This window comes from Gadus chalcogrammus, chromosome 23 (assembly GCF_026213295.1).
Source record: "Gadus chalcogrammus isolate NIFS_2021 chromosome 23, NIFS_Gcha_1.0, whole genome shotgun sequence".
NCBI lineage: Eukaryota > Metazoa > Chordata > Actinopteri > Gadiformes > Gadidae > Gadus > Gadus chalcogrammus.
The window spans coordinates 13,520,258-13,547,367 of NC_079434.1; the positions used below are offsets into that span (position 1 = coordinate 13,520,258).

Below are 27,110 nucleotides of genomic sequence, written 5' to 3' on the forward strand. Positions count from 1 at the left end.
TGATGAGATTAACTGAAATCATTCTCACAGTGTCAAAACGTTTGTGATCATTTCACCCAAATAATATGAAGTATTTACAACTATTGAAATAATGACAACAATCGAGTTTATCTGATGCGTTATTTCTGTATCAAGTAATAAGCTATTTAGTGCTTGGAACATAAAATGTATGATGACGCATATTTCATCCCCTCATTAATCACTTGCATTGCAACTGGAAGTCAGTCAGTCGTCTCAGCGACTCAACTTCAAGTGTCTCATGTCCAATTAGGACTTGTTTGGGTTGCGCTTCAGGGCACCACATATCCCCACAGTATCGGGATTTCCTGACGCAGAGCTAAAGTTTAGTCGGCGCCCTATCCACATTACACATTGCTTTACGCTCAGCGCAGGCAGAGGGAGAGGGCGATTTGCGAGTCGGTCTTTGCAAACCTGCCGTTCACATCGCAAGAGGGTTAACCATGGCTCCAACTCAGTTTTGCACACACACACTTTTGTGTTTTATTTATTGCTCGTTACTCATAAGTAGTGTGTTTTGCGACGCCGAAGCCGAAGAAGATGAACATGCCAAGCACTCGTACACGGTAGAAATGTTCAACGATGCTGTGCCTACCGCTCCACACTTTGTCATGTTCTATGCTCCTTGGTAAGTTAACAACTTATGCACACACTGTACTGAATAAAGGCATCGATGGTCACATATTTCTATTATCCCTTTCTAAGCAGGACTACTGTACCGAGAACTGAGAAGTGTGTGTCTGAAGTGCATTGTGAACTACTTCGCAGAACACGGCTAGCTAGCAAGTTTGAACTCTGTTGGCCGGCTGGTGGAGCTAGCTAGCTAGCCTATTAGTGAGGGGGAAAACCCTCTGACAACATTCACAAGGCCATGCGGGGCCGGTTTAATCTGAGTCCATTTAAAAAAAAAAGAAAGTACACGCAAATGTTGTTTGCTTTGTGAACCGGTTTGAAGCTTAGTATTGACTTAAAATGTCGGGTTTTAGGTATTTATAGTTCAGAGACGCTCCACCAGGGAGGCTGTACTGCGATCGCTTACGTGGCAAGCAGTGATTGAATCAGAGCCGGTAACCGAGGAGATTCCTGTCCTCATTCTTCCCCCATCCCGTTAGAAAGTATTTTACTGTCATTCCTGCATTTATCACGTCAAATCAAGCTGTGTCATGCTTCAAACCCCTTCAGGTCTTTGTAGATTGTGAGGGTACATCAAAGTGGAGGCTATTAACACTATTCCTCAGCCAACTGTGTCTGTCAATAGTGTGTCGCCTTTAATAGAAAGAAAGCATGAATATACATTAGCATGATGTATATATATAGAGGTCTATTTTGAGAGGAATGACCTCTGTAACATACTGATGGTGACTATGTTATCCTTGTGCTGTGTTCAGGTGCGGCCATTGCCAGAGGCTCCAGCCTGCATGGAACGAACTGGCTGACAAATACAACAGTATGGAGAAGCCTCCAGTCTACGTGGTTAAGGTGGACTGTGTCCTGGACACCAAATTCTGCTCCAAAGACCACGCTGTCAGGGGTTACCCAACGTAAGAAGCGACTTTAATGTGACTCATCTTTAACTTATTTATTGCCCATCACTTTTCTTGTAGCGAAGTGGAGTATAAGAAGTGCTTGCATTCCACTTGTTTCACAAAGTGTCTAATTTGATGTTCCGAGCAACAACAACAAAATAAACTACCCCAGCAAGTAATTGCCTTCTTCTTGTCACTGAGTGACACACAGAAATTACACATTCACTAGCACTGAGTGGAAATTTCAACTTGTACAGTAATTGCCCCATCTTACACCACCAGGACAACTTGCTGCATAAGTGCAAACTCGGCAGTCTGCAGAAGATGATGAAGCACTTTTTAAAACATCAGAAAAGCACCGTCAATCCAATATCTTCCTGATATATGATGACGCTGGAAGTAATTGTAAATATAATGTTTAATGGACTAGTCTTAAACACTCCTACTTTTTGACCCATTATCTGAAGCTGCTTTTTGTTAGGGATGCACCGAAATAAAAATTCTTGGCCGAAACTGAAACCGAATATACTGAAACAGTTGGCCGAAAGCCGAAACCGAAAACCGAATGTGACTTTTGCTGTTTTTCATTCATTCATTTAACAGGTGCGCTCGGCTCTTTTTTCACCTTGTGTATTGTCATTTAGTTGTTTACAAACTTATGTGCAGCTCTTTTTTAAACTCTCTTGATGAAGCGCACCAGGCTCATTCCCCACTGGTTGCTTTTTTTTCTCACATCAAAAATAGAAATGTTCGGTATTTTTTCCGGCCTTTTTACTCCTTCGGACGCAAGCAAATATTATGTTTTGGGCCATTTTCGGCCGAACATTTTCAATGGCCGAATTTTCGGTGCATCCCTACTTTTTGTCATTTGGCAGACGCTTTATCCGAAGCGAGTAAAAGTGAAAAGTTTAAAGGGGGCTTATCATACCACCAGGTGTGAGTGTGATTCGCCATTGCAAGCAGGTTTGAAAATGTGCAGCATTGTGACATCACAGGTGGGCGTGTCCACCTAGATGTGTGCTGGATAGATCAGTCTACCAGCCTACCCAGTGGACTGTAGCAAACGTTGCTCATCTATCCAGCACAGATCTAGGCGGACATGGCCACCCGTGATGTCACAATGCTGCACATTTTGAAAACGGCTTGTAGTGGCTAATCACACCCACAGCTGGTGGTATGATATGTCCCCTTTAAGAAACATGTCATTAAGGGGCTCAAGAAGGCCTACAGCTAGACTGACAAAAGCTTCCAGTTTTCACGGTCCATCTTGTTTTCAATTCTCCTAACGATACGCGTGTCTCTGGTCTCTCCAGTCTGAAGCTGTACAGGCCGGATCAGGAGGCCGTGAAGTACACTGGCCCCAGGGACCTGCCGTCTCTGGAGACATGGCTGCTGAAGACCCTCCAGGACGAGCCTGAGGTGAGCGTTCCACCCTGTTCCCCTTTTTAGTCCTCCGGAGCGTAGGTCTTTGACTTGACGTGGATGTTGGTTTGTGTCCCTCCCTCCTTGTTCCCTCTAGGAGCCAGAGAGCGAGCCAGAACCTTCAGTGGCCCCGGAGCCCAAGCAGGGCTTGTATGAGCTCACCGTCAGCAACTTCAAAGCCCACCTCGCCAAAGGTAACGGGCAGACTTCAGCGTTGCACTCTGTGCTGCTTTGCCCTAAGAAGTAGATGATCCATTTACTTGTCAATGCATGATGGGAAGTCTTATCTTAACAGGCCAGTCAACATACACGCATCATAAGTTAGGTATAATACCACTCTATTACTACTTGGTAGTCATTAAATGTAAGCATTTAGCTAATTAGTGACATCGGTCAGAAATTCGAATGGCAAATTCTTATAAAAAAAACTGTTTGAATTAACACTGGTGTGGAGATTGTTAACTATAATAGGGTAAGAATTCTGTTTTGCAGTTACCTAACCGGTAAACGTATTCTCCAGGCTTCATCATTTCAAAACATACAATTATTAAATTCAAGCAGTTGGCACTTGGGGATACCCCAAGCTGGAATGGAAAGGCCACAACCCCTTTCATTATGACGTGTGTAATATTTTACTTGGGCGCTGGACTCCAGGCTACAGCGCACGGTGTCAGTCAAAACCAAGCCCTGCACGTTACGTTGGTCGGCCCCTTTAGCTTTCATTTTCAAATTTTCAGACAAACACTGCAAATAAACACGGGCCGCGATAATTGTCTTGTTGAAATTACAGCACTTAGGGCCTGTCGACGTCAAATGTTTTGCTTCAGCAGAAAAATAAATGGGCGGTTGTTTGGAGTTGAAAAACGACAGGATATGACATAGCTGTTATTATTTTTATTTTTTTTCAACGTCCCACCTTTTAATTCTTGGCAGCGCTGCAAGCAGCATTGTGTAATGGCTTGCGTATGGCTCCCGTGCATGAGTCGTTCTCATGTCATGTTCTAGACTTTCTCTCTCTAAGTCACCATGGGAAAATCCACCAGCCCCACACAGTTGTGTATGTTCTTTAAAGAAGTTACGTGTAGGAATACTTTCATCCATAAATTGTCAATATATGAACCAAGTTTTGATTAAACTTAAAAAAATTGATTTTCCTCGTCTCGCTGTTGCGTAGAACAGCCTGTGGGCTGATTCCTATTATATTTGAACCAGGGCTGTTTAAACGGGAGGACGTGATGTCTTAGCACCTAAAGTTGTCTGTTCTTTCATAACGTTCTAATTATACAGCGTTTATTTTTGTTTATAACTAACACTAGATTATGATTTTATTGTCTTAACCTACGGAGTTCGCACTTCAGTGCTCCAAATGCACAAGCTTGAGCAGGGGCGCAGTTCACTTAACCGCCAAAGGGGACAGTAATGAGAAGGATTCTTACACATACAATCTTTTTTAATTTGTGTTGAAATAATCGTCTGATAAAATGTCGAACAACCTCTCTCGCCATAAACTCCCTCTTTATAATACTTGCCGGTTTGTTATGTCCTCTCTCGTGCAGGAGCCCACTTTGTCAAGTTTTTCGCCCCGTGGTGTGGCCACTGCAAAGCAATGGCTCCTACCTGGGAGCAGCTGGCCACAAGCTTCGAGCACTCTGAAGATGTCAAGATCGGCAAGGTGAGCTATAGGGCTTGTAAATCTCAATGACCGCCTCCATTTTGGAGGCATACGACCATGCGAATGTTAGTGATTATGTTAATTGTAACTAATTTTGTTATTTATTCATTAATCTGGAAATGATGTCATCACGTGGAAACATTGTTCTGTTTGAAACCTCGGCAGCGTTTCTAGCGCGAGACGTGGCAAAATAAACGTTTATTTTGTCCTAAGTAACCATGTGGCGTATATAGAGTATCGGCAGCAGAAGATCCCATGATGCTTTCTGATTTATAACACACATTGGTTAAGGTTAGATTACTTTATCGTCCTGAAATTTGTTTAGTGACAGTCCAGCGTCTGGCCTCATAAAAAAAAAAAAAAAAAAAAGATGCATACCAAGAACAAACCAGAAGACATTAAAACCAATTGCACACGCCCATCCTCTAACCAAATACACAGCGCATAACAAACAATGCAAGAAGCTGCCTGAGATGGCCACTGGCAAAAATAAACATACTAAAATAATCATATAAAAACAAACATGTAAACAAGTTTGTATGTTTTCAGTAGGCTCCAAAGACTATTGCTATATCAAATATATTGCATTGCAATTCCTTCTTGGTTATAGCAGTAAGGGAACACGTCCCACCAGATCCTCAAAAAAAACTTTGTCTGTTCTTCTTAAGAATTAATTGCAATGTTGAAGTGACTGACTGCAAGGTCAGTCTATGGTGGCTATTCACTTGTTATGCACTTCAGTCACTGGTTCTGCGTGTGTGTGGGCTAACGCCTTGGCTCCCCTCTGTGCTCGCTGTTAGGTGGACTGTACTCAGCACTACGAGGTGTGCTCTGAGAACGCCGTGCGCGGATACCCCACCCTGCTGTTCTTCAGCAACGGGCAGAAGGTACGTCTCGCTCCGTTGACCTGTGCATCTCGCGCCTCGTCCTCCTAACCCAAGATCCACCTTCTCAGTAATAACTTCTTGCCCATGCGTAGAAATGGCAGGGCAGCAACCACATAGAAGATCATTTGCATGGCGATGACTTAATCAACTGCTTGAGGTGATGCATCCTTTAACCATGACGTTCCCCCCCCCCCCCCCCATGCTCCCAGACAGAGCAGTACCGGGGCATGCGGGACCTGGACTCCTTCAAGGAGTTTGTGAATAACCAGGTGAAGGCAGCCGCAGCCGCCGCCGCGCAGCCAGAGGCCGCGGACCCGTCGGACAACGAGATCCCCACAGACGCCCCGGCCCAGGAGGTGGAGGCCGAGGTGGAGGTTAAGGTGGGTGCATGCATCCTCATGCACACATGCGCAGGCCTGCTGGCGCTACACCTTTAATAGACCACAGACCTCTGAAGTCACCCAGCTTGGGAGAAAGGGGGGAGGGGGGGAGGGGAAGAAAACCAGCGCCCATTACAATCACTGAATCTGACGCGTTTATTAAGTACACTTAATGACGGCAAGCGTTTTTTTTATTTGAATCGTTACTGCATGTTAGGGTCTGCATAGTGCCACGGGGCGGAGAATAACCATATGGCCGTCGCCGTCACCTGGTTGGCGTTAGTCCGCTCGCCGCGCCTGGCACCCACTCCGGCTGTTGCATAGCGGAGTGGGTGCAGCCCGCAATTAAGGCTAAGCCAGCTATTTCCTGCACATTAGAAGCCAGGATCTCCGATGGGCAGTTTAAGCTTGGGGCGGTGACATCACCGCTCACAGCGCCCCTGCACACGCAGCAGAGATGAGGTGTGACAGCGGGGAAAGCCCGTGGTGCAGCACGGCCTACCGCACATGCTGTGAGAACATGAGAATAAGGCCCTGCTGATACGTACAGCTGTGTGTGTGTGTGTGTGTGTGTGTGTGTGTGTGTGTGTGTGTGTGTGTGAAGATTTCTAATAGGGCTGAACGATTTGGGGAAATAATCGAACGGCGATTATTTCGACCAATATTGCGATTGTGATTTAGTATGCGATTTTTCTTTTTAAAGTTCCTTATGTTTTGTATTATGGAAGCAGTCAAAATATAAACTGCTCTTTCCTTTAGGCGAGGGCTTTGTGTTGAGATGAATTGATGCATGAATTGATATCATAACATCTTTAATAAATTGGTGATCTCGTTTCAGTGAAAATAAAAGATTACATCCCAATGTCTGTTTTAAATTAGATTAATCTTCCAGCCCTAGTCTCTAACATGGCGCTCCTCTCCTTACAGTCCGGAGTGTTGACCCTGACGGAAGGCAACTTCGACGAGACGGTAGCCAAGGGCATCTCCTTCATCAAGTTCTACGCTCCATGGTAAACACTACATTTTATGACTTGGCATTATCTTAACCAGCACGGGGGACGGTCAGCACGTGGGACCGTGTTTGACTGGGGCAACTGGGTCGGGATGGAACCAGTGGCACCATTCAAAGGAGCTCCTTGATTTCAAGATTTGGCTGACAAACTTTGCATTCAAATGTAATTTTCCTTGTTGACACTGTACACATTGTTGCGCTGTGTGAATGTGTTAGTGTGTGAGTGTCTGTATTGTGATTGTTTCCCCCTTCCATTACATTAATGGAGCGTTTGGAACAAATTGAAATGCCATCTAGAATTAGGAAAAGCTCAAGTTTATCCCTTGGTGAAGCACGAATCGATCTCAATTCCTCTTGACTTTTGTAAATGAATTTACTCATTAAAGCTGCATTGAACAAGAATTTGCGGTTTATTATTGTTTCACATTGAAAACCCGTGCAAGTTCCAAGACTCTCCCTTTTTAAAAAGTCCTCATCCTTGAACTTAACGGAGCCAACGTCTATTTATTCCCTTCTCTCTGTTCTTTAGGTGTGGTCACTGCAAGAACCTGGTTCCCACATGGGAGGACCTGTCCAAGAAGGAGTTCCCCGGCCTCACCGACGTCAAGGTGGCCAAGGTGGACTGCACCGTGGAGCGCACCCTCTGCAACCGGCTCTCTGTAAGTGCACCGGGTTCGAGCGAGGGGCCCGACGCCAGACCGGGATTACATTGAGCATGAACTGTAGTACATTGACACGCACACACACTTGTACACACACTGGTCAGACTGAGTCAGCCGGGCCAGTTCTTCCAGATGAAGTGTCGTCGCTGCGCAGGCGGTGGTAAAGCTCAATTAGTGGGCTGGGTCCCGGGGTCGTAAAACAGGGTGGCCACCACCTTGTCCTGGAACGGGACGCCGCGGTACCCGGTTAATAAAAGCACCTTTGGGCTTCGTCCGTCCGGGGCGGCTGGTGCAACACGTACGCGGGTTAAAAAACTTTCTTTTCTTTTTTTATGTTGTGAAATGTTTACAAAGACGGGTGACAAAGGAGCGATTCTGTGCCGTCACAAGCGTATGAACGGAACTATGCTTATTTTCTTATGTGTAAACTGTCCTCCTGTTTCCTTTTGTTGGTGTTCTCAATTAATATTGAGAATGTAGTTTTTCTAAATTTTTGTTTTGTGACAACCCAAAGTCTTTTTTTGGTGCCGTCTCACGCTACAGTTTTTTCCAGGAGCCTTTTCAAAGTTAATTGTAAATCTGGTTAGAAGCAGGCTTAACTGGAATCAGGGGACAAATCGCAAAAAAATACAACCAATAAAATCAGTTGCGGGGAATATCCAATACTACAGCATATTGCTAGGCTGGTGAATCATCAATCTATGAGAAGAGTCACGATCTGTGGTTGTGTGAGGGAATTGCACTGCTTCATATAATCACGGTCTGCAACATCTGCTACCGTTTTGGCCAAACTATCACAAAAGTTGGCCCCCTGATTGACCTTGTGGGTCCGGTGTATGGGTACTCTCTTAATGGGATCAATGACTTCAATGGCCCCATTTCACACCATCTTGGTTGTTTTGAATGCAACTTTCCAACTGCTTTTTGCTTTTAGGGTCTTACTATGCGTCTGTCTCTCGTCCCCAGGTGCGCGGCTACCCTACCCTGATCATGTTCAAAGCCGGTCAACAGGGGGAGGAGCATCACGGTGGGCGGGACTTGGAAAGCCTGCACTCCTTTATCATGAAGCAGGCCAGAGACGAGCTTTAGGACGGCCCAATCAGCACTCGCCATTCATCACTTTGCCCCGCCCACACTGCATTTCTGGACATTGGGACCCACCCTCCCGTCTGCTGCCCCCCCCCCCCCCCCCCCCCCCCCGGCCAACTATCCTTCGGCAGCTCCCTGTAATCATTTCACTCCTCAGTAGTGGAGTGTGGCTCCGTGACGGACTGCTACAAACTGTTTATTTGAATTCTTAGGTTTATTTGTTTCACCCCTGGGATCAAGGGCAGTTTGATTAAGTAGTGTGTTTCGGGGTGGCATCTGTATTTCTCTACTGTTATCTGAAGGAATTAGTTTGCCCTTGCAAGCTACATTAGTTTTTTTAAAGAACCACTTTGCTGGCAAGTACTTAATCAACCATAACCTCTCAAAGTGGTGATTAAAATAAACTTTTGTCCCGGAAAGTGAACACTCTTCAAAGCCGGTATTCAAAGGTTCTATCTTGCCAATATGAAAATTATAACTGACGTTTCTGAAGACCTTTTTATATATTAAATCAATTTTTCTACAAGTGATCTATCAAAGAGCCATTAATGTAACTGTATAAAAGTGAGAATATGATCAATGCACCTTCACCCAACCCCCCCAACCCCCACCCCACCGGCCTCCATTGTGAAGTTGAGCGTTAAGTTTTAGAGGACTTTTAAATCCACGACCGTATGGGCCTAGTTTACTTGACACTCGGGGAAATGCAAATGTTTACCGGTTGTGTTGCTGTATGCAGAGCGGACATTTGTTTCCTGCGTTAAATTTGATTTAACCCAAACTATAGCTAGACCAGCTGGTCTCCGTTTTTGCAAAAAGGTGATGCGTGTGTGTGAGTAGTTCTCCTCAATAATTGCAATGAAAAAAAGTCTGAATGGTGATAGACTTTCAAACAACAAAAAGCATTTTTTTTTTTTTTTGCTTATTTTACTCTGCGGTACGGTCCCCTAAACTTGCAAGTGTATGCGTTCTGAGAGAGGGTCATGTGAGTTTAGGGGGAGAGTTTGAGTCCAAACAGCTGCGTTGTCACCTAACTGTGAAGGGGAAAATTGGGATGTGGTTCACACTGATTTATAAAAAGACGTGGCTTATGGGTTTCATTTAGTCTCAATTGACACCGTAGCAACTTTAGTGTGGTTTAGACGGCATCCATTTTTATCTGTAAAAACATTTGATCACTATTGTTGCTCATGTATACCTCTTTCTACTGTTTATGTAAAAGTCAACATTTCATTACTCCAAATGTTGTTTTTGTGTGGCAGCCTGCAGGTGGAGGTTGTCAAAATGAACTGACCAGTTTCTGAAAAAACAAAACAAATTTCTAACACGAAGGCTTTTTTTTTTGTTGACCAATCAACACTAACATTGAGACCTATTGGTGGACCTGGATGCAACCACAATTTCTAACTAAACGTTGGCCACTTAGCCGATCAAAGGATATTTTCAAAGGCGTGCCATAACTCTAAGGCACTTTGTCCAATCTTGAAATGTGCAAAATGTGATGGCAAGAAAGATTTCCCATTATTATTCCGTGAACATTATTCCGTAAACTATGTCCAAACAGGTCAATCGGGCATGGGTTTAGTGTGCCTTTTAAAACAAATATTGGGGCCAGTTAATCCAGTCATCATGATAGGGATGGATGGAGACTTAACCATGAACATCAGATGAGATTATAAAAGTTTAAACAATGTTTGACTAATACTGATGACCACCGAGTGAACATTCGTGCATATCAGGTTCACAGCTCATGAGTTTGAGCCATGGATACCAGGCTGATGTTGAAGATGCTTGTTAAGGTCCATTTGATTAAAATGTGTTTGAATTATAATCTGCCCACATAGCAATGGATGCTAATGGTTAATACGCATGTATTTCAACAAAGGAAAATAAGAAAGAAAAAATATCTTTCCCGTTGAAAAATACTTTCGTTGACATTCGACTACGTAATTCTGAGTTTACGAGGTGCCCTCAATTGCACCATGAAGTCCGTCTTCGTGTGCTTTACCGTACACAGCAATGTAGATGCGCAATCACAGTGTAGTGGCGTGACCGCGCTTCTCCGAAGCGTAAATGGTGTGACCGCAGCTACAATGTTGTGACTGGGCTCAGTGCGCATGCCAGGGTATAGTTTTTAAAAAAGTTTGCGTAAAAGTGAAATTACGCGTCATATGAGTGATAAATAGGTGTGAGTGAGATCGTGTGAAGAGGGTCATCATGTGATATATAAATACAGGAGTCTTTAGGGCAGGCCGAAGTTTTTGTGTGAATTGTAGTGTGTGTGTGTGTGTGTGTGTGTGTGTGTGTGTGTGTGTGTGTGTGTGTGTGTGTGTGTGTGTGTGTGTGTGTGTGTGTGTGTGTGTGTGTGTGTGTGTGTGTGTGTGTGTGTGTGTGTGTGTGTGTGGAGCGCTCAGTGTACAGCTTGTTAATCAGCAGCAGACCCTTCTCCCCTTGTTCCATTGGCTCCACAGTTCTGGATAATATTTTTGTTATAAATGCATGACGATGATGGCTGCTTTGGTCCGTGAGAACCTCTGGTGTGACATTTTCCTCAGATTAACGGATTAAATATTTGAATGTACTCCAGCTGCTGATATGATTGAACGTTGGTTAAATTTGACATTTCAATCGTTAAGTATCCGAAATCTCATCATTAGGTCTCCAAAATTATTAGATCTGGCTTCAATGGAGACTGGTCTTGGTTGGATTTGAACCCATGGCTCCCGTGCTGATAACAAACAGTTCTCTCCTCTGCGCAAACGATGCACAGGTCACAGGTTAGATTGGACAATCCAATTCACATCACATTGTTACGTTACCAAAATCAGTCAGACCAGCAGGACTAGAGCCACGTCCCATTACCTAAATAAACACACATTTCGTATAACTATTTTTGTTTTTATTTAAACAGATGGATAGATATTGGGATATAAATTACATGATAATTATAATTTAAAAAAATAAATAACACAAATGCCACCAGCTGGCACCAGGGTAATATATTTCACTTGTTCAACATAAGACATCGCTTTTAACTGACTCCCAATGGTGAAATAACCACTTGGTCCTTGTGTCCCTTCTGTAGCATTTATTTAGGTATGTATGCTGTAGTCCAAAAAGCCAACTCCACCCTCTCATTAGGCCAGTCTCTGACCAGGACATATATGCTTTCATCTATGTCTGATCTGAGATCTGCTTTCAGAACTCCAACCAAGGTACACAAACAAGGCAAAAGGTTTTAGTATTTTTTCCTCAGTTAAAGATTTTATGTATAGCACACGCTTCTAGACAACTCCAGTGACAGAAAGCAGTATTGTTGTTTCTTGCAAGTTACAGGACATACACTTCCTATTGATTCTTGTAAAAAAAAAAAAAAGAATATGGCAAGTTGTAACATGAGATTTCGTAATAAAATGTATTTTTCCAAAAATATTTCTCCATTATTGTTCTGTCTAACATGGTATGTCGTTTTTTAATAAGCGGTGCAATAAATAAGCTAAGAATGTACAAGTATTTACACATAACAGTCTTAACATGATCACAAATGTAAACAGCAGCTTACCAGAGGTATATATTTTGTCATTTTCTGATTGGTTGGTTAGGCACAAAGGTATTTTGATTTGTTATATTAGTCATTCTTAAAAGCACGCCTGCCATTTAAAATCCATATTGGTCAAAGATTGTATACTCTGACAAGCTCACAGTTCAATGTTCATTTGGTAAAAAAATAAAATGAAAATAACCTGACAATCTCACAACAAACAAAAATTGACCATCCACGTCGGGAGAAAAAATAGGAAAGGAAGTAAAAAAAAGACTAGTTGCAGAAACTGGCACCAAAAGAGACGTACCAACAGCGCTTCTTTCGGGGGGGGGAGCAAGTTAATGTTTTTCCACCGACCTACGCTTGACGGGTTGTCTGGTGGGGGGGAATCGTTTAAACATTGAAACTGTGGTGTCAAGGAAATGATCCTTCGGGTGTGTGTGTCATGTGTGCGTTTGTGTGTGTGTGTGTGTGTGTGCGTGTGTGTGTGTTTGTGCATGTGTGTGTGTTTGTATGCGTGTGTATGTATGTGTTTGGGTGTGTGCGTGTCCGTGTGTGTCTGCGTGTCCGTGTTCGTTTGTGTGTTTCTGCATGTCCGTGTGCGTGTGTTTCTGCATGTCTGTGTGTGTGTGCGTGTGCATATCCGTGTGTGTGTGTGTGTGTGTGTGTGTTTGTGTGTGTGTGTGTGTGTGTGTGTGGGGTGGGGGGGGGGGGTTGTGGGGTCAGGCCGTAGCCTCCGGACCTCTGGAGGATAAACACGAGTCGAGCCACAACATGCTCCCGGTCGGGCCAGAACCGGGCCACGGCGATGGGGCTTGGCGCGGGCCCTGCAAATATTGACGGCCGGCAGATATTTGGAGGAGTCCACAACTAAAATAGCCTTGCGGTCACTTTGGTTGAGTCCATATTATATTTTGAGGAAGGCAAACATGGCTTAGAGAAGAGAAAACAAGGCCAGGAGCTGTGGGACGCGGCAGGGCAATACAGATGCTGCATGAACTGTATTCTTTTACGATTCTGAATAACAAAATGTAGCGATGTACAATTTGAAACCCAGCATCGTTGACCCCTTTTATTAATAAACGTGTGTCATCTGTCACGTACGGTCAACTTTATCTTCTCCATCCTTTCATTCATTTAGCCTGTTCATATAAGTAACTCTACTTTGGCCTTTCTGCGTTGTGGAATTGCGCCACAGAATCATACACCTTATACCGGACATTGTTCATCCATTACGCAAGGGGACTGCTGAGAGCCGAAACCCCCCCAAGAGAAGCAGCACTGTGGACTGTTCCCCTAATAGCTTCCCCTTTGACCCCCGCTCTAAAGGGGCTAGTCAGCTTATCAGGCACAGTGGGTGCACACGCATACACACTCACACACACACACACACACACACACATACATACACACACTAACACACACACATACACACATTTAAACAGATTACAAACAGGAACGTAAGCCGGATCCATCAAGTCACTCTCTTACAGAACCAGGAAACAATGTGCTCATTGGAGTCATTTGACGACATGACTCAATGGTGGGACATTATTATTATATTATTATTATTATTATTATTATAGCATCACACATCTTTTCCTTTCTTTATCCATGTCCAATCAGTTGATATCGATAAAGACTTGCAATTCAAGACGCGGGGTATGGACTTTGGAGTAGAACAGTAACTCCTGTACGTCACTTGTCTCCCGATCGGGATGTTGCGAGAGGTGCAGCCTGCGAAGAATTGGCAGAGGGGTTGCCAGGCTTTGTAAGGGGGTCAGGGTCAGGGTCAGGGGGTCAGTGGCAGCCACACGCCCGGACCACCATGTTCTTGTACTTCTTGAGGATGACGTTGGAGTTGTCGTCGAAGTAGAGCACGGAGATGGCGTGGAGCTTGGTGGGTGCGCAGCACGGCTTTGGGACGTTCTCCGGGTTCATCAGGTGAACCTGGAGGGAACGAGAGGGTACAACACAGAGGATGTTGGGTTGGTTCATCAGGTGAACCTGGAGGGAACGAGAGGGTACAACACAGAGGATGTTGGGTTGGTTCATCAGGTGAACCTGGAGGGAACGAGAGGGTACAACACAGAGGATGTTGGGTTGGTTCATCAGGTGAACCTGGAGGGAACGAGAGGGTACAACACAGAGGATGTTGGGTTGGTTCATCAGGTGAACCTGGAGGGAACGAGAGGGTACAACACAGAGGATGTTGGGTTGGTTCATCAGGTGAACCTGGAGGGAACGAGAGGGTACAACACAGAGGATGTTGGGTTGGTTCATCAGGTGAACCTGGAGGGAACGAGAGGGTACAACACAGAGGAGGTTGGGTTGGTTCATCAGGTGAACCTGGAGGGAACGAGAGGGTACAACACAGAGGAGGTTGGGTTGGTTCATCAGGTGAACCTGGAGGGAACGAGAGGGTACAACACAAAGGAGGTTGGGTTGGTTCATCAGGTGAACCTGGAGGGAACGAGAGGGTACAACACAAAGGAGGTTGGGTTGTACAGAAGAACATGAAGGGACAGACGACCAAGGAGTTGGAGGGAAAAACAAGGGAGGGCATTCTGCACAAGTGGAATGTATTTTAGAGTTGTAATTAGGTATTTATGTAAATATTTGAGGATTTTGATATTGCACATAGTTAAGATAAGAGAATCCCGGGCAGTAGGTCAGAATGTAGAGCGGGTTGGCTGGTAACCGCAAGGTTGCTAGTTCGATCCCCGGCTCCTCCTAGCTGTGTCGAGTGTCAAGGTGTCCCTGAGCAAGGCAACTAACCCCCTAACTGCTCCTGGCTATCACCTTGCATGGTTGACTCTGCCGTTGGTGTGTGAATTTCAAAATTGTAAAGCTGTTTTTTTTTCTCCGCACACAGCCATATCACATATCAATGCATTGTCCACGGTATGTTCACTGGGTAGTGTGGTGGTTACATACGCTGCCCGCTTCCTTCCATCCCCTGGTCGAGGAACTATAGGAACACAGCGGATAGAGCCCTGTTGTTCTCACCAGTGTTTGCACGATGGCGTGGTTGGTGGCGTTCATGTGGGCATTGAGTGGGAAGGAACACTCTCCATCACAGTAGTTGGCGGCATACCCTTCTGGGGCAATGATCCAGTCCTGTAGGGAACACAACAAAAGGTTGAATATATAGGGGTCAGAAAAAACCCACCATTGTAAATTTGACAACGAACTGAGTAGGACATTTTCCCTTTGCGGTAGAAACGCCTAGAAACGTATATTCCACATTTGATTTGCAAGTTCAGAGTTATGTTGTGTGTAGTCTCTCTACTCAAGGGAAGATTAAATATATGATTTCAGCGGGTGGAATTTAGTGAGAAATGGATCCCATTTGATTTATGACATGTGGTTGATCCTAGAGACTACAGTGATGCAAGGCAAGGAGGAGATCCTTCTTACCTGCCAGCCCAGCTCCTTGAAGCTCACGTAGAGCTCATGTCTCCTGCAGGCCGTCTTCTGGTCGCTGCTGTTGTAGTCTATGGAGGGACGAGACACAAGGTGGGAAACGATTGTTACTTTCCGTGGAGAACAAAACTATTGTGGGTTGAAACAAACATCAAATTCTGCGTTACAGCTCAGCTATACTGCTGCCACCGGTGCGTATGTATATTGTGTAGTGTTCATTGTCCAATCACACAATTTTTGAAGTCATTATAATCCTTAAAGACGTTGTGCAGTTACATGCAGTTACAAAAGCAACATGGAGAGGCAGCCAAGCAGTTTATAGAAAAATCTCGAGACCGGTCTGAGATGAGAATTTGGAACACACACACACACACACACACACACACACACACACACACACACACACACACACACACACACACACACACACACACACACACACACACACACACACACACACACACACACACACACACACACAACCTGACCCTCATAGAAACATCTGCTGTCGCCAGCAACCTAACGGGGCCAGACATTAACTGCATTAGGGCAATTTCCCCAGGTGAGAATGTGTGTCAATTTGATGTGTGCGTGATATAAAGCAATAAAGCTAAATCCCCCCCCCCCCCCCCCCCAACCCCCCTTCCTGAGCTGAAAAGTGACGGTAAACGCTGCAAAAGTTGAGAATGTTTTTGACAAAAGAACGCAGCACGCCTCGTGTAATTGGTCGGGCGTGGAGGCACACACACACACACACACACACACACACACACACACACACACACGTCAGCGACACAGTCAACCGAAGCGGAGGTCACTGTAATCGGGGTCGGGGTGTGACCGGTCCTACATGCCTCTGGTCTATCTGGGATTGAGCAAAGCACTCTTGAACGCACGCCTAACAGAGCTTGTAGTTCCCCAAGTCCCTTCCCAGCGCTGGCTTGGATGCCACGCTGTGACATGGTGACGAACCCTCAGCGACCGCCCATCCGGCCAGACCCCTGTAGTCAACAGCATGACACACTTTCCGCCCAAGTTGAGTGTACACTCTCAATGTAATCTCCTTCACTAATATACTTTGCTCTCTCTCGCATTCGTACTCTTGTCTCCCTATGTCTCTCTCTGTCTCTCTCCCCTTTTCTCTCATTCTCTACCTGTTTCTCTCTCTGAACTGAACTACTTACTTTCTTACAGTTAATTAATAGTTAACTAAAGTCTATTTATAGTCCTGAGCCTAACCCTTAGCCTTAACCCTAACCCTAACCATAACCCTAACCCTTACCCTTAACCCTAGCCCTAACCATAACCCTCACCCTAACCCCTAACCTTAGGATTAACCCTTACCCACTAAGAAATAAAAATAATAACATGAAAAGAAAAGACAATGAAGAAAAAGAAATGGGAGATGGTGTGCCATCTCCCATTTTAATTTGAACTAACAAGAACTGAAATATTCCACAAGAACCTACCCCCCGGGGCATATCAACTTATTGGAAAAAGCGAGACCCAAAGAGGGCCTCCCAGTCACAGACACAGTGACATAAACTGACGGTCACAAGACCACTGAGGGGTGAGAGGGTGGGGGGGTTCTGTAAGCAGCAGGAAATGGCCACAGAGGTTGCTTACAGTGTGAAGTGGGGTCAAGGGGTCTTTTCCGTATCCCTCGGAAACGTTCAGGTGTTTCCCAGGGATGTGTTTAGGGGCCTTCCTGTGCGCCAGGGGGTCTCCTCGCGTTAAAGAGGCTGGGCTCTTGTTTATACGTTGTCTGTGTGTGTTTGTCTGTGTGTGTGTGTGTGACCATGTCCTTCCCCTCTCGTGTATGAATGATTAGAGTGTATCTCGGTATGTGTGTAAGTGCACGCGTGTTTAGATGTGTGGGTTTGTGTATAGGTGTAAAATAGCAACAATGTGCTTATAGACATGTAGGCAGGCTTATTGGTTGCATCAGTGTGTGTTTGTGTGCGTGTGTGTGTGTGCGTGTGTGCGTATGTCTGTGCGTGTGTGTTTTATTGTGTGTGTGTGTGTGTGTGTGTGTCCGGAGTGGTTGTGTGTGTGTGTGTGTGTGTGTGTGTGTGTGTGTGTGTGTGTGTGTGTGTGTGTGTGTGTGTGTGTGTGTGTCTGTGCGTGTGTGTTTGATTGTGTGTGTGTGTGTGTGTGTCCGGAGTGGTAGTGTGTGCGTATGCGCGCGTGTGTGTGTGTGTGTGTGTGTGTGTGTGTGTGTGTGTGTGTGTGTGTGTGTGTGTGCGCGTGTGTGTGTGTATGTGCATGTGCACATCGCTGTGTGTGTGCAAGTGCGCTTGGCTGTGTTTGTGTGTGTGTGCTTATGCATGTGGCTGTGTGTGGTGTGTGTGTGTGTCTCTTGAGGAGTGCCCCTTTCCTTGCTGAGATGCCAGCAGGGCAGCCCTGTGTGTCTCCCACTAGACCCCAGTCTGTCTGGCCATGCGTCCGGAGACCACCTTAAGCGGCTCTTAGCGGCGCAATGTGTTCGGCCTTAACAGATTTAGAGACCGCTTCTGCAAATGTGGAAAAAGCTCAGTCACATAACCAGGTGGCTGCGGACTTCTGCAGGGTTTTCCTGTCATTATCGCGACCGGCCCGTTGCTGGGAATACTCAGTGCTCGACAGAAAGGAAAAAAGAAAGGAAAAAATTAAAAACAGTACAAGGATTATGGTAAACACAGCAGTCAGGGCGTTTGCTTGTGAAACATGCCCTTGTGTGTGTGCTTATATATGTGTGAGTGAATGTGTGTGTGTGTGTGTGTGTGTGTGTGTGTGTGTGTGTGTGTGTGTGTGTGTGTGTGTGTGTGTGTGTGTGTGTGTGTGTGTGTGTGTGTGTGTGTGTGTGTGTGTGTGTGTGTGTGTGTGTGTGTGTGTGTGTGTGTGTGTGTGTGTGTGTGTGTGTGTGTGTCAGATCCTGTGTATATGTAGGAGGTTGTTTGTTTAGATTCATCCACTTGGTTCTCATTATTCCCACAGTGTACCAAACAATGAAATACAAATAACACACACGCACACACACACACACGCACACACACACACACACACACACACACACACACACACACACACACACACACACACACACACACACACACACACACACACACACACACACACCTCAGGACCCAATGTTCTGAAAGTATTTCTACTGGATTAAGCATTGGACGGCGGAGTCAGGGTGGAGAGAAAACCCTGCCAGTGGTGGGAGGTCAGCTAAAGTCCTCCACTCCGGTAGGCCCGGGGTGTAAGACCCTTCACACGGCGTCTGCAAGGACATGACATACTGCCAGAGTGGCCGCTTAGAAAACCTAATTCGCCAATGACTTGTTTTGTTGGCTCTACTCGCACACACACTAATATGTGTCGCACACACTCACGCAGACACACACACACACACACACACTCAAACACACTCATAGGGGGATTTGGGCTTTGAGACAGAACCAGGGGAACGCCCTTTCGGAGGGTTTGGGAAGGGACCAGGGCAGTGAGTGGTGCTGTCTAGGTCTGTGATTGAAACTATGAGTGAGTCTATGCAAAAACCCACTGCAGCTCCGCCAGACATGGATAACAGAGTATAGGTCTCGTATACGTAAATCAACAATCGTAAGATTGCCTTAAAAAATGTATGCCGCAGTCACAGGATAAATGTACATGCGCGTGTACGTACTTTTGTGAAACGATAAAACCGTGCTTAACCACACCCAGACTAAAATATTTCCCAATAGTCTCCTCTTAAAAATCAGGCACTGAACCCCCACTCGCCTACATGTGAATGTTCTGTTTGTATTTAAGTTTGTCACATGGGTAAACCCTTCCACTTAGGTGCGTAATTCAGGGTAGTTCTTCAGCTCCGAATGTATTTTGTTTTAGTCGTCATCGGGGTGTGATTGGTGGTGACACGCCCTTGCCTGGTTAAGTGTTGTGTGATCACAGAGAACTCGAGCTGTCTCTCATTGCCCTCTCTCTCGTTCTCTCTCCAGCTCTCTCTCTCGTTCTCTCTCTAGCTTTCTTTCTCTCTCATTCTCTCTCTCTCTCTCGCTCTCTCTTTCTCTCTCTCTTTGTCTCTCCCATTCTCCCTCTAGCTCTCTCTCTCTCTCTCTCGTTTTCTCTCTAGCTCCCTCTCTCTCTCTTGCTCTCTCTTTGTCTCTCTCGTTCTCCCTCTAGCTCTCTCTCTCGCTCTCGTTTTCTCTCTAGCTCCCTCTCTCTAGCACTCTCTCTCTAGCGCTCTCTCTGTCTCTCTCGTTCTCCCTCTAGCTGTCTCTCTCTAGCTCTCTGTTCTCTCTCTCGCTCTCTCTCTGTCTCTCTTGTTCTCACTCTCGCTCTCTCTACCTAGCTCTCTAGCACTCTCTCTCTCTCTCTCTCTAGCGCTCTCTGTGACTCTCTCGTTCTCTCTCCAGCTCGCAGCTCGCTCTCTGTCTCTCACTCTCTAGCACTCTCTCTTTCTCTGTCTCTCTCTACACCTCTCTGAGTTTAGCAGCCATCACCATGGACAGTGTGTGTGTGTGTGTGTGTGTGTGTGTGTGTGTGTGTGTGTGTGTGTGTGTGTGTGTGTCGTGTGTGTGTGTGTGTGTGTGTGTGTGTGTGTGTGTGTGTGTGTGTGTGTGTGTGTGTGTGTGTGTCGTGTGTGTGTGTGTGTGTGTGTGTGTGTGTGTGTGTGTGTGTGTGTGTGTGTGTGTGTGTGTGTGTGTGTGTGTGTGTGTGTTTCTCGACGGGGAATAAAACATATTACTGTGGGTGTTCATTGAGTGCAAAAGGCCAACATTCACAGTGCCCATAAACCTACATCTCCACTTCCTGCCTATTAAGATCCCCCACACACACACAGACACGCAGACACACACACACACACACACACACACATACACACACACACACACACACACACACACACACACACACACACACACACACACACACACACACACACACACACACACACACACACACACACACACACACTACATCAGAGCACTGAGGACAGGAACCCTAACAGGGATCCTGTGTGTTGGAAGGATGGAAAGCAGCTCATTACGATTTATCTGTTTGTCGTGTTTCCGTGGTAACTGTAAGGCGACTCGGAGGGAGCATAGCTGGTCATATTTCTGAGGGCCGCTGCTTTTTCATGAGTATATGGACAATATTTGTTACTCAGCCAAATATATCACATATCATTTTTTAACATTATAAGAAAGTTGCGGTACCTAAGTCACATGGTTATAACAGTAACATAAGACGCGTGTATTATAATTCATAACTCTATTGGACCACCGGCTTGTTCCTCTAGCGTGGGTTTGTAGCTGAAGGCCAAACCATTTAGTAAGGTTCCCCACAGGTTCAAGATGGAATAAATAGGTCATGGCAGTCAAGGGAATGGACTCAGAAATGTGATGATATTATTGGTGTGTGATTCTGTCTGTAATGAGGGACGGGAGAGGGGCTGTCCCTCATGGTCCGATTACAAGACAGGTGAATTTGCGGCAGGTGTTGCCAGTCACTAATTTGACTTCCTTTGCAGTAGCTGGACCCGCGGAAAAAACACTAGAATAGATGAGTGACCAACGACGGCAAAAATCCTTGGAATACAAACCAGGCAATTGATAGTTTTGAGTTGCTAGACGTTTTTGTGCTAACAATTTCAATGGTGTGCTTCAGGCCGCTGATTGAGATTCTGTGTGCCTGTGACATTGAAACACCAAAATGATCAAAACAGTGTCAGCAGATTGAAAAAAAAACACTAATATACTGCAATCTTATTCTTGAGACCATCATGGCCCACCATGACACAAAAGTTGCTGAGAAACTTTCTTGAAAAATTCTTGGTTTTAACAATTACAGTAACACATTTACAGCTGCCATAACTATTCAGTAACCAGGCAAGGTACGGCAGACGTACCTCACAACAGGGGGCCCCAGAAAAAAAATAGCGTTTTAGTCCCGGAGATTCGCTGGTGGAGATTATTCGCTTATTTGGTTCCCGCTCTTCTCTCTCCTTCCGCTTATCTGTCCTTCTGTCTTTCACCACAGAGGTTATTAAACTCTGTGAGGAAGCTTCACCATGTCTAATTACTTTGAAGGTAAACACAAAAAGAGTTTGGAGGGGGTGTTGGCGTGGGAGGGGAGGAGAGACGGATGAAAAAACACAGCTGGCCAAGTGCCGTGTCATTATAATGCCTTTAGCGATACTGTTAGCGTGGTCAGTCTTTTAGCTAGCTGCTAATGACTAGCTGGGCCCTAATTACAGGCCACTGGGGCTACGCTAGGACGCGATACTCCTTCCCCGAATGGTTGTTAACTTCCCCCGCAGCCCAGAGCCCGGGGCCGACTCCCGTTACTGTTCCACAGCTCGCCTCGCCCACTAAAACCCCAAATTACCTTTAAAGGTGTCGCATTGTTCCTCCGGCGCAGTCAGCCGTGAGCCCCCCCCCCTCCCGCTGGGGAGAAGCCTTCCGCCCGGTTCCGTGTTTCAAATCACCGCATTGTTAACTGATTTTTATTTGCATGAGCTCTTTGGAGGGGGGATACAAGTTAAATTGTGGAATGCATCGCAAAAAAAATATGTATTTTAAACATACATATATTGGAGGGAGATGTTAAAACTGCCTTAGACTAACTCGATTCATTTCTATGGATACAACAATTCAATGTAAAGATTTGTGTATGTATATAGTAATATTTTTTTGCATAAATTGTGTGAAGGAAATAATTAAGGGCAATATCTTATCTTCTTTAGGTGAAGCAGACGATAGCATGCGAGGCGTAGCACAAAATTAAAGGTGTCTTAACTTAAATTTAATCAGTTGGAAGTAAGCTATTGAGTTGTATTGTATGATTACACTGCACATGTAAACAGGACATTTGTTTTAGGAAGTAATAGCAAAACCACGTTTTGATAAATAAAACTTCTGGTGACTTAACCACAAGTCTTATTTATTGTCTTCATATTGTGTGTATTGTGGCCAAAAAAGATTCATTTGATGATTGAGGAAATGATAAAACAGAAATAAACAGTACGGCGAAGACTAGTTTGAGGCTGATCTTCTGATCACTTCCAATGGCCTTCAGAAACAGCATCAAAGCACACTCCTGAATGTTTGATGTTTGTTTCCTGACTGATTTACCCATGATCCTCCAGTGTTTTCAGGTTTAATGAGGTTTTCATAAATAACAGAAAATGCCACACCAGGTAGTGCGCTCCAAAGAGTCCATATACTCCCAGCAAGTGATGCGACTTCTGCTTTAAATGTAAATGTAACTTAAATGTAGCTCATATTCTTCCTATGTGAGGGTTTTGTCTTCATGTTTATGATTCAAGATGGGACTTTAAGCTCCTCTGGAGCTTACTCAAGCGTTCACATTGGGGCCTGTCACACTGCCCTGCTGTTTCAATTATATTCACCCCACCACAATATCGTGTCTAAGTAGAAAAACAATGGCGAACGTTGACAACAAAAACTTCCCAGAGAATATCTTGAGCACAAATAAAGCGGTTAATATCAAAGCATCGGTGGCCTGGAACTGAAAGCGAGCAGTCAAGGAACTTCCACCACAGAGTGTTGCTTGCCTACCCCCCCCCCCCCCCCCCCCTCCCTCCCTCCCATTAGACAGATGCGCCCTCCCTCCGTCCATCCACCGAGCCCTGTTTCGTCCTCGTCTCTGAGATGAGCGATGCTGTATTGGAACCACATGCCCCGCCAATTCCTACAGGAATCCTCCACAGTTTTGTCTCATCCCGCCCCTCTCTCTCCGCCCCGCCAACCCACCGACCCACCCATCAAGCCCCTCCCTCCCTCCCTCCCACCCTCTCCCTCCCTCCCTCCCTCTCTCTGGACCCGGACAACAAGGCCGTCGCAAAAGGGGGTGGGGGTTTGGGGGCAGGGGGGTGGGACGGGGGTCTGGAGGCCGGGATCGGAGGGGTGGATGGGTCGGTTGGTGGGTGGGTGGCCTTCCTGTTTCGGGTCTAAATATTTACACTCTCCGTCATCCCGGGCGGGCAGAGCGGAGAGGTCTTGATGTTTTGGGTTATGTAAAGTCCAATTCCTCCTGGACGCAGACTCCACAGAACTCCCCTTGTCGGGACGCTCACAGAGCAAGGTTTTAACCGTGATTAAAGCGTCACGGAGAACCTGAAAAAACTAAACCCCTATGAGTTTAGTGTTGACCCACGGTAGATCCCGGGTTGATTCTTCTGTTTTATTTGTGTGAGGTAATAATTCTTGGTCGAACCGTATCAATCATGTTGTTGTTGAAAGAATTCTAAGAACACGTTGTCCTCAAAACTCAAACTGTTACCTTGAACCACTTGCTCACATTTGAACCACTCAATCACAATCACTGACTTTTGCGTTTAAAGCGAAATCCATGACCATGCAGCTTTTTGGGAACAAATCAAAGACAATGGAGCTCATGGAAACTGCGGTCTTTGTTCTGGGAAACGCTACTGATATTCGAATGGCCTTGTACAGGAGCTTCTGGGATGATTATTTCCAGGGGCTGTTAGCCACCCGTCTCCTGCCCTGAGGTGACCGGGGGGGTAGCTGGAGAGAACCCGCGCTGCCAGAACCCAACATGTGTTGGACTCGAACCATCCTCTACAAACAACCAACCCAAAGTCTTTGTTCTCTGGTTTTCCCCCCTGCTGCAGCTTTCATCTTGTGCGATGACTTAAGCAAAATGTCGGTAGGTTTTTAACCTACAACCCCTCGTGCCAAACAGTGGTCCGCAGGTGCGGGCTCGAGCACACAACATCCAAAACCGCATAAAAGAAAAGGATGGGATCCGACAAAACTACAAATGTCAGCAATAACCCTTTCTTTTTCCCCTGACAAAGCGCTAAGACAAACTCACAAGGCTGTTGTCCCACAAGTGGCCTGGAGTAAAGCAAACGGGTGCTTTAGCCATTAAATGGAAGCAACAGCGAGAGAGCGAGGTAAATCACTTATCTGCCTCTGTAAACTTAGCGACTCCCCAACTCTGATCCCCGAGTCTTATCCAGCCAAACACAGCTGTACTGTATATATCGCATATGCAGAGCCTCTCTCTCTCTCGCTCTCTCTCCCCCTCCATCCTTTTTTCTCTCCCTCTCTCTGACAATCATGCGGTGCACCTATACGGGCTCACGGTTAGCATGTTGCCTCAGCAGTCATATTAACTGAGGATCAGACGGTTGTTAGCGTTAGCCTAGCAATGGCTGATGGTCGCACAATGAAGCCTCACAGGGGGAAGCTTAGCCCTGAGCGCTACAAAGGCTAGACAGAATTATGCAGTGGGAGGATTAGGGCTTGATTTAATTTGAAGGGCTTATGAGGGGCTCATAACATCAGGCGCGTACCTGCTTGTCAAATCTATCTGGGGCGGAGGCAGGAAGCTAGCAGTGGGGGGGAGGGGGGGGAGGTGGTGGTGGTGGGGGGGCGGTGTTTTCTTTTTCCTTTTTGGAGGTTGGTGATGAGGTCACTGGTCAAGGGAGCATTCTCTCTCTTTTTCCGATTTCTTCAGTCTGACCGGAACCTCTCCCTCTCCCTCTGTCTCTGTCTCGGTCTCTCTTTCATCTCCAGATCACACCATCCTCCTCACCTATCCATCTCACAATAAGGTCATTTCCGATTGGCCCGTCGTGGGAGCTGGTGTGGGATGTGTCTGCCGCGGGTCGCGGGTCTGGTTTCTGTACCTTTAATCCGTAGGTGGATTATCTCTAGTAAAAACAGCTCCGGGACCTCGTTCCCCGGACTCTGCGTTCTGATTAGAGGAAGGTCCGACCAGAGTCAGGTCCAATCTGTCAAGACGCCCCAGCGTCCTCCGCATCAGGCAGACTACGAACACATGCTCCCCCTCCCCCGGCCGCCTCGCGATCCATTGATCACCGCAGACGCGTTGTGATCGGTTGTGACTGGGCCTGAGGTGAGCCGGCGGCCAGTGGCGCAGCTGCATGTGTCTGTGTGTGTGTATGTGTGTGTCTTTGTCTGTGTGTGTGTGTGTATGCGTGTGTCTGTGTCTGTGTGTGTGTGTGTCTGTCTGTGTGTGTGTGTGTGTGGGAGACTGGTGTTCGTGGTTAGGCTATGATGCAATCAGCATGTGGGCTCGAGAGACACAGAGAGACACAGAGAGAGGGAGAGAGAGAGAGAGAGAGAGAGAGAGAGAGAGAGAGAGACACAGAGAGAGAGAGAGAGAGAGAGAGAGAGAGAGAGAGAGAGAGAGAGAGAGAGAGAGAGACACAGAGAGAGAGAGAGAGAGAGAGAGAGAGAGAGAGAGACAGAGAGAGAGAGAGAGAGAGAGAGAGAGAGAGAGAGAGAGAGAGAGAGAGAGACAGAACCAGACAGCCAGGGGACCTGGGCGGGGAGGGGGGACCCACCTGCTGGGCTGGGGCCCCGGGAGCCCTCCGGGGGCTGATTGGAGCGGTTGCGGTTCTGCTGTCGCCGCTTTCCCCCCGTGGAGCGCGGGCTGCGCACGTGCAGCTCGCTCACCTTGAAGAAGGCCACCATGAAGGGCTGCTTCTCCACCGCCTCGCCCCGGCCCACAAGCCCCGCCTCCTTGGAGCCCATCATGCGCCCTGGGGTGCGAACACACACACACACACATACACAAACACACACACACACACACACACACACACACACACACACACACACACACACACACACACACACATAAACACACCACACGCACAAATAGGAGGTTCACTCAACACATTGTGATCCTCCAACGGAAATGTATTTTGCCGTACAATGTTAATTGGGATTTCACTTTCAACGCTTCTTTGGTCATTTTCACACCTACCAAGGCTTTTGTAGGCACCCCAGGCAGTTATTGGGTTGCTTGCTTCAATATTTAGACAGGTGATACCCGTCTCCTCATATCCAATATAAGCCCATTGAACACAAAAGCCCAGGTGCTGTGAAATTGACCCCATAAATTCCATTTGAAAGGTATATCTTGGCATGAGATGCTTTAGACCTGAGGTTATTCATCTCGTGTTTCAATGTTTAATATGAACCTCAATATTCCGTCCGGGATTAACAAAGTACCACCTCATATTATCGAATAAAGCATTGCAAAATGTATCCATTTACATTAGCTTGAGACCACACCATGGAGATCCACATCAACAAACACACTCAATTCACCCGGCAATGCAACAGAGGAAGAAACACAACACCCAGCGGTGTTCGGCCGAAGCCTCGTCCAGAACCTCATGACTCCGGGGCCTGGCTCAGTCCGCTTACCGCTGCTGGTCTCCACACTGATCTGCAGGCCCAGGTTGTGTCCCGGGCTCATCACCCACAGGTTACTGGTGGCTGTGATCTCAAACTCCAGCCAGCCCTCCTCAGCAGCCCAGAGCCGGCGAGACTCCAGCAGGAACAGGTCTGCCTCTCTGAGACGGGGGAGGAAGCAAAAAGAAGCAAACACGTGACATGAGAGAGCTGTATTGGAATCAATGACGCTTGTTTTGTATGATTTGATTGATGACGTTAGTTG

General features: G+C 46.3%; 2 protein-coding genes across 2 annotated transcripts; one reads left to right on the forward strand and one right to left on the reverse strand.

The window, feature by feature from the left end:
• The first annotated feature begins 200 nt into the window (after nt 1-200).
• Nucleotides 201-12,047, forward strand: txndc5 (thioredoxin domain containing 5). The gene is made up of 10 exons (XM_056584023.1): nt 201-646; nt 1,407-1,559; nt 2,858-2,963; nt 3,064-3,160; nt 4,523-4,638; nt 5,439-5,525; nt 5,735-5,905; nt 6,833-6,915; nt 7,447-7,576; nt 8,546-12,047. Exons 1-10 carry the CDS (start codon nt 462-464, stop codon nt 8,666-8,668), a joined length of 1,251 nt encoding a protein of 416 aa, XP_056439998.1. The 5' UTR covers nt 201-461; the 3' UTR covers nt 8,669-12,047.
• bmp6 (bone morphogenetic protein 6) lies at nt 12,032-27,110 on the reverse strand (the record flags this gene model as incomplete). Its single annotated transcript, XM_056584836.1, has 5 exons — nt 12,032-14,162; nt 15,222-15,332; nt 15,633-15,709; nt 25,987-26,184; nt 26,858-27,110. Coding segments are annotated over 5 exons (789 nt in total), but the record flags the coding sequence as incomplete, so codon positions are not given.

What these genes read in the sequence shown, in the direction of transcription:
- txndc5 (XM_056584023.1), top strand. Translation starts at nt 462, where the DNA reads ATGGCTCCAACTCAGTTTTGCACACACACACTTTTGTGTTTTATTTAT. An exon ending in GCTGTCAGGGGTTACCCAAC is followed by an intron (nt 1,560 to 2,857) that starts GTAAGAAGCGAC and finishes TGGTCTCTCCAG; the next exon opens with TCTGAAGCTGTACAGGCCGG. An exon ending in CCCTCCAGGACGAGCCTGAG is followed by an intron (nt 2,964 to 3,063) that starts GTGAGCGTTCCA and finishes TGTTCCCTCTAG; the next exon opens with GAGCCAGAGAGCGAGCCAGA.